This window comes from Typha latifolia, chromosome 6 (genome assembly GCF_019914945.1).
Source record: "Typha latifolia isolate L0001 chromosome 6, TyphaL0001v2, whole genome shotgun sequence".
Classification (NCBI taxonomy): domain Eukaryota; kingdom Viridiplantae; phylum Streptophyta; class Magnoliopsida; order Poales; family Typhaceae; genus Typha; species Typha latifolia.
In genome coordinates, this window is record NC_133091.1 from 5,119,927 (window position 1) to 5,127,995 (window position 8,069).

General features: G+C 33.8%; 1 protein-coding gene across 1 annotated transcript; it reads right to left on the minus strand.

The window, feature by feature from the left end:
- Positions 1-2,343: 2,343 nt before the first annotated feature.
- LOC140790952 (peroxidase 2-like) lies at positions 2,344-3,923 on the minus strand. Its single transcript, XM_073141272.1, has 2 exons — positions 3,536-3,923; positions 2,344-3,347 (listed from the first exon to the last, which is right to left on the minus strand). Exons 1-2 carry the CDS (start codon positions 3,776-3,778, stop codon positions 2,580-2,582), a joined length of 1,011 nt encoding a protein of 336 aa, XP_072997373.1. The 5' UTR covers positions 3,779-3,923; the 3' UTR covers positions 2,344-2,579.
- Between the last annotated feature and the right edge of the window lie 4,146 nt (positions 3,924-8,069).

Below are 8,069 nucleotides of genomic sequence, written 5' to 3' on the forward strand. Positions count from 1 at the left end.
TGTCTTTGCCATGCTTTTTTTCATTCTTGCTTTTAGTTATTTTTATTTGTCCTACTCACATTTAGTTTTTCCTATCTTTCTCAAAATTTTAGACATAGAGGGTTAGCTTTCTAGACCTGCTGTTGGCGCATTGAGATCCATAATAGATATACAAGAGTTGTATAGAAGATATTGTTAGTTTTTTGTGATTGACAAAATTGTGAGAAAGCAAAGTCTTTCATGATATAAATTCTTTAGATTTGTTGTAAAGATCAATAGCACAACCTCTTCCCATCTAGAAATTAAAATTAGAGCTATTTTTATTTGAAGAATACTATTGTAGGAATTCTGTTTGAAATTCGTTTGAATGAGATTTTCTGAGAGCTCACTATATCTAATGTGGGAAAGAAGTTCAAATGAGATTTTCTAGAGAGCTCATTATATCCAACGTGGGAAAGGCGAATTTCAAATAAGATTTTCTAGAGAGCTCACTATATCCAACGTAAAAAAGGCATTTGAATGAGATTTTTCAAAGAGCTCATTGTATCCAACGTGGGAAGAGTGTTCGAACAAAATTCACTTGGAATACTCGGGCATCCGAACGAGATTCAATTCGTTTGAACGGAGCGTAGAAAAATCATATTTTTAGTCAAAGTTGTCACCAAATTAGGGCTTTTGGAGAGCCTATCTTTTGGGACTATAAAATGAAGTCTTGAGAAAAATATCAGGTGCCTTTGGAAGGCTATAAAAAATATTTTAGGAGAGCAAAAGAAGAAGAATTAGAAGAGTTGAATGGTAAAGTTTTTGTACCACATTTTGATGAAGCTATACTAGATTCAAGATTGGGTTCACTATTGCCTCAAAGGTCACAGAGGCAGGTTTTTAATCTTGAGAGTCACTAAGGTTGGACACCAAGCACAAGAAGCAGTTGTACGAGAGGGAGTCAAGCAAATCACTTCAGAGACGGTTGTGGGTAATAATGGACAATCTGCATGTATTTTGTAACTGCTGATTATTATAGTGCTTGGTTTGATCCCGGAAAAGAGATTCGTGGTTTCTTTACCCTTATTTGATAAGAGTTTTTTCACATTAAAAATATTGTGTTTGTATGTGCTCTTACATTTCCTATTTAGCTATTGTTTAGCATTTTAATTGAGTGAACATATTTTAGCAAGTAAGTAAAAATGTTCAGATATAATAGTGCGTAGAGAGTCATGTGGTAGACACACAAGTGCAAGATGAGGACCATGCACTTGTGCATTATTCTATAATGCGCCACTATGAGCTACCACATGACAACATTAGAATGTTATAAGAGAGTCCCCGTGGTATGTCGTGTATGTATTTTGTATTAGTTTGTACTAGTGGGATGTGTTATTGAGATTAACTTATCAAACATATTTTAGAGTTTGTGTATTATGTATCTGGCACAGTGAATTTATTATTACCCGGTGGTTTGTCTCCTATTAATAAATTTTCCACATATATCTTTGTATCTAAGGCTACTGTAATTATTTTATTCTTTAGCTATGTTTGGGGAGATTGGACCATGCATACATATAGCGTCAGAATGCTTCCAATGAATGGTATTATGCTATGTACAACAAGTAGTACTGGAGCTAAGAATAGATGAATATATATATATATATATATATATATATATATCAACCATATCGCTAAGCTCTTTTCTAATTAGTTTTTATGGGACAAAGAATGGGTCTTAGATGTCTCCACATCATTGGCCAAAAGAAAACCACTAGACCTACGCATGAGAGAGCTAGGGAGCTGGCTATCTGCGATCTTAGGACTGTAAGGACTTTTTTGGTGATTTAGATGATGCTCAACTCAGACCATTCTGAGGGTATGCTCAAGCTTATTTGTAATAGGACACCTTCCAGGTTATTGCTGTCACCAAACTTTTTTAGATCTAATTGCTAATAATGCTTTGCAGGGAGAAGGTCCCTAAGTACTTATTCTCTATGAAAAAATAGTTTCTATTAATGCCTATATAGGACAATCAAAGATGAACAGTAGAATCGGTACCCTCATCTGCATGGTGCTGTGCATTAAGCTGAACGTCGCCATGCATGGATGGAGTGCTATGAGGATTCCTTATGATCATATCCAGTTGGCTTTGTCAATCTAGCTTGTTGTTAATGAAATCTCGCGTTCGATTTAAATATTTGTTCGAGACCGACTTTCTCCTTAAATAAAAGAGTCAAACACGAGTAAAAAATTTAGGTCAAAATTAAATACTAATTATTTTGCACAGCATAACATCAATTGTCAAAAGCATTCTGACAATCCTATTTAGAAGATTTTACATAGTATATGAAAAGGGTAAAGTGTCAGAAAAAATAAGAATTTCTCTGCGAAAATGAGTATGTAGAGTTTATAACCCATGAATTATTAATCAACATTGATATGTAATGATTCTTGTCACAACTGGTGGGCATTTGTAGAAAAAGTAATTCAACTTACTGATAGGATTACAGTATAATAAAACTAAAGACTTACACCAACATTTTATTTGGAACACAACGAAATAATAGAACAATACACACTGCAAACCAGCTCATCCTTAGCAAGTCATCCATCATTTAGTTCACAAACCTGCAACTCTTCCTGATCTCGCCCTGGTTTCCGGTGAGCACCTCGACGTTGCCCATCTTGATCATGGCCGCCCCAAACTTGAACTGCCAAGTACCTGGCCTCTTCGCGTTGGTCGCCACCAAGGCCGCCGTCTCCCCACTCGTAAGCAACGTCTGGTCGGACGAGAAGAGAACCCTGTGAGCGTTCACATTCTTGTAGTACTGGTTGTCGAGCTTGTTCGGCGTCACGATATCCTGGTCCACCGTCGGGTCGAGGCTTCCAGTCGACGGGCATCTCGTCTTCAAGAACGCGGCAAAGGACGGGTCCATCGAAGGGTCCTGCTTCTGCGTCGCGCTGAAGTTGAAAAGACGTCGGGAGAAGGACGAGCAGAGGGAATGGCCGATTGAGTGGGCGCCCGAGAGGGTGACGAGGTCGTCGACAGATAAGCCTTTTGAGGCGAAGCTGGCCTTGAGCTGGGTGAGGTTGAATATGGGAGGTGGGAGGTTTTGGGTCGTCTCATTCGCAACAGAGACCCTGCCGTCGCGTCTTCCGGAAGGGATGGAGTACCTGACGACGCCGAGGAAGTCGGCCGCGTCGCGGGCCGCAAAGGCGATGATGTCAGCGCAGGAGACGGTCCCGGGGCAGTGGTGTTCGACCGCAGCCTTTGCGTCGTCGATCACTTCGAAGCCGCGAAGGCTAGGGTTGTTTGGCGGCCCTGTCTTTTCGGTATTTGGGTTCGCCGCGGTCGGGTCGAGGAGGACGGAAGCATCACAGCCCTGGTACAACGAATGAAAAATAAAAATAAAATTATCCTTCTCTATCAGCTTAAGTTTTTAAACTAGTTACTAAATTAATATGATATCAAAATAGGACGTGACATGATGGTTAAGAACTGATCATATATTTCTAAAGTAATAGAGTTGCATCGGGTTTATATATATACATATGTGTATAAGTTACGTACCCTAACAAAGCAATCGTGGAAGAACATTCTAATGAGACCAGCGCCAATGCCAGGATTCTGAGCCACAGCCTTGTGCACCACCTTTCTCACAATCTTTTCAACCTTTGGGCACTTGTACTTGTAGAAGCCAACTTGGAGTTGGGGGTTAGCAGAGATGATAGGAAGCATGGCTTGGAAGGCAATAGCGAAGACGAGGCATGAGAACAGAAGAGGAACCTCAGCTCTTCCAACTGACCTGCTCATCTTTCACCAGTTTTGTGTTTGGAATTGGATGATATGAGAGTTCTAAAGAGAAGAGGAAAGATAGCAAGAAGAGGAGTTGGATGGAGAGGTGTTAGTGGGCGTTGCTCTTTATAGACGAACGGGGGTGGAGTGCAATTGATCAATCAAGTAAAACAAAGTATACATAAGATATATAGAGTTCTCCTCTTTTTTGTGCTATATTTTTGTGAGTTTAATTGGTCAGCAGACATAGCCAGCTCTAACTATTAAACTAAGCTTTTGACTTCCATTGGTCGTATGGCTGTACTGAGGTCGAAGTAGGTGGTCGGTGGGTTGGTGGAATAAAACAATGTCAAAGCCTCCAATTAAGATGTAATGACTTTTTATCAAATAATCTTTCGTAATAAAGAAAAAACAAGAAAAGGGGGAGAAAATGTTATAATAAAAAGTTATATTTGTGTAACACCACCCGTCAGGATATATTTTTTAACAAAATTTCTCTACAAATTTTTTCTACGAGGTGTGAAAATGGAGAAAAAGAGGGTATCTTTGTTAAAAAAAACTTGGAAATATTCCCTTAAATTTTAGAAAAATGGAGGCCGGTATTGTTTTTGAATTAGGTAAAAGGATGTAGGTGGTACATAAATTAAAAAAATAAATCCAACAATTAATTAAAGTGCAAAAACAAGTCAAGATTAAGAAATATATTCTTGAAAACGAATTCTAGAAAACGACCCATGAACGAGAGAAACAACTGGGGTCTACAAACGTGTGACAGTTAATTTTGTCCATCAAGAAAGAAAGTCTCTTACTTCAAATTATTATTATTATTACTGTTTACATCCCTGCCTTAATGTTTTTTTGTGATAAGTAAACCTTTTGAACTGTTGAATAATATTTCACTTCTCAATTATCTAAGATATTTAAGTGTGCTCATTATTATTATTTTAGTTAAAATTTGCAGGTATAAGATACTAATTATATTTTTACAGGAAATTTGCATATAATAACTTGTCTTTTAATAAAATTATTATTTAAATCTTATATTTTCACTATTTATAAATCGAGCCTATAATTTAGCGAATATGTGCAGAAACACATCACTATTAGATCTGTTAGTTAAACTTAATCAAACATCTGAGTTAAGTTAACTATACTAAATAAATTATGAAAACATCCTTAATAAAGTCATACTAAGGATATTTTAGGTATTTTAGAAATAAGGATATTTTAGTTATTTTAAAAATTAAATATTTCTATTTAATAGAATATTCTTACAATATTAGTTTAAATTTAACTCATAGTATTTTTTACATATATTCGCTAAATTATAGAGCTCGATTTGTAAATAATAAAAATATTAAATGTAAACCATAACTTCTTTATAAAATAATGTGTTATATGCAAATTTACCTATTTTTACCTTCCTCTTGGTAATAGAATTATATATATCTAGTTTTTAGAGTGAACTATTTTATTATCAGATCGGTAAGTAATCGGTGCGATAAAAATTGGAACCAGCGACTACACGATTATGCGACTATGCAATCCCGACTAGGTCATATACTTTTACAAAGTTAACTAATTATTTTTAATATTTAATTACTCTATTCTATACCCTAATGATATATTATTTATGAGATTTTTAAAATATTTAGTTTCTAACATATTTGTCTTTTAAAATTAATTTTTTTTGTGTGCATATATACTCTTAAAAGACCTTTATTTGTTTGTAGTCCATCTAAAATTTATATTTACATATATATCACCCAAGATACACACTTTTATCATATATATATATATATATATTAAAATCTTTATCTTTTTTCATAAATATCTGTTCGAGTAAACTCCATTAAAATTTGAATAATACAAATGTAAAAAAGATAAAAATATTTTTATTTTAGTTTTCAAGTATTTCTCTTAGTTTGATAATTTTATATCTTTTTATTAAATAACTTAATTTAAAAAGTAGCCATGAGAGTATTTATATAAATCGCATGTTTCAAGAGATATACATTTAATTAGACTACTTTTGCATATTTCTTTTCAATTTTTAGAATTATTTAGAATAATCTATTTAAATATTTTTTTTTAAAATATTAGTAATATGACCGAGTGAACTACTAGTTGAACCAATAACCCAATGACCCGACCTCTGATTGGGTTAATATTCGGTTTGATTATAATAACTACAATATCTATTGAAGAAAATAATTATCTTATAAGCAATTATCCTTCGTCTATTTGCCTTTTAACTTTTGACTCTATCACCACTTACTAGAACTAACAACAGCGCTTTTATCTCCTCTTTATTCTAGTTTGATAATTTAACTATTGGGTATCGTAATTGGCAAAATAATAATTTTATTCGACTCTCTAAATTTTACTATAATTTAAAATTATATTTGATGAGATTTTATTTTCTAAAAGTGCTACGTTACTGTCTCGTTGTCGATATTCTTGCAAATGTCTTTCTAAATATAATTAACTGATTGACATGAACCCTATTGTAGATATTATCTTCTAATTTAATATCATATATCTAGATGATACTGACATATTCTACTTCTTAATCTTGGTTCTGGTGAGAGCTTTTTCGTATCAATACTTTAATTGGATTAAAATAAATTCTGAAAACGAACTCTTCATTTTTCTTTTTAATTTAAATATAGAGGAGAGGAGCTCTTGCTTCTTCTGAAAGAAGTTTTGGACCTGCTATAAGAGTCAGAGAAGCAATGAGAGGAGTACGTAGACGCAGTACTCAAAAGGTGGAGAAAGACTGAAATTTTTTTCCAAATAGTAATAAATTAAAAAAATATTAAATATTAGGAAAGCTAATATCAGCATTAAATAGAAATTTTACTATTAAGATGCTAAAAGTAAAGAATTACTAATCATTCAAGATAACTACAAGCGATAATTCCATATATGCAAACCATTAAGGACAGAGAAAAAAAGATGAGATTTACGTGGTTCGACGATGTAATTATATTCACAAGTGACGTAAAACTTTAATTTACTAGTCGAGATACAAATACAAGTATTTTTATACCTTTAATCTCTCCCATATATAATAGAGATATTCTTGGGTGTAACTTACCGAAGAGAAACTTACAAGGCATTTGAATGGCTACCCTGCTATATTCGAACATCCTTGTATAAGCCCTTTTTGATTGAGCCAAGCCAAACATATATAGTAAAGTCAAATCTAACCTTGCATTGCAAGTCCTTTGGTCTGCATATCTAATTTCTTGTTCTCAACTGCTACAAACAATCATAAAAATTAAATTACAACGTTAATATGCACTTAAAAGAAACAAAATACTTATTGGATGCTATCATTGTTGATGTAGTAACAAACTTACCTTGACTATTTGCCATTAGTCAGAGTCTCAGAGATAATACGGAAGTGTTTTTAGGAGAGTACTTGATAAAGTAGAGCACACACAATTTTATTTTATTTTTATCAATCTAAGCCTAAGGGTCAACTCTCTATGAATACAAGAGGACTGAAGTCAGTCCCAAAACTTAGTGGGTTAAATATTTAGGCTAAGTCTCTCAATAACGGACCCTATCAATGAAGCCTAGCTTAGCTGATATATCACCGAGTTATTTTTGCTTAGTTATTGAGTCATTATTTTAAGCTATTACATTGCCCAGCTACTTTATCAAGGATGACAGTGAGCCATCAATGGAGCCAAATCAATCTCTCAGCCAATACTGCAAAGAAATATTTTCTATTTTTTTTTTCTCATCCCCTATTTTCCTACATAATTTTTTTTCTAGATAAAACGTGTTAAAATATCCTTACTATCTCTACGGTGGACCCTGCATCTAGAACGAGGAAAACCCCATATTTGGAGAGAAGATTCACTTCAATTAGGCAATAAAAATAATGTTAGGTTTTGTAAGTGACAAATTCGACCAAACACAATGATTCACGCTGTATTTTTCCTAGTTAACTATGAATTAATAAGCTATGAATAAATGTTTGATTAAAGGAAAATATAAAAAGAACGAGGGGTATTCTCATTATATTATTGTCACGTGATTATTACATGACAACTTATTGATGGAAATATGTAACGGAACCCTAACGAAAGCTATCAAGTGAGTTGTTTTTGAAAGCTCAAGGGGTCAGTGTTTACCAAAAAAAAATAAAGTTCAGAAGGTCGATGAGAATAGATAAAGTTTAGGGATGAAAAGAGAATTATCACTTATTTTTATGTCATCTTGCTTTTCTTTTCAGAAAGATATATACAAGAAGAGCAACCTAAGGGTTTGTGATAACTCTCAAAAGCTACAGTTC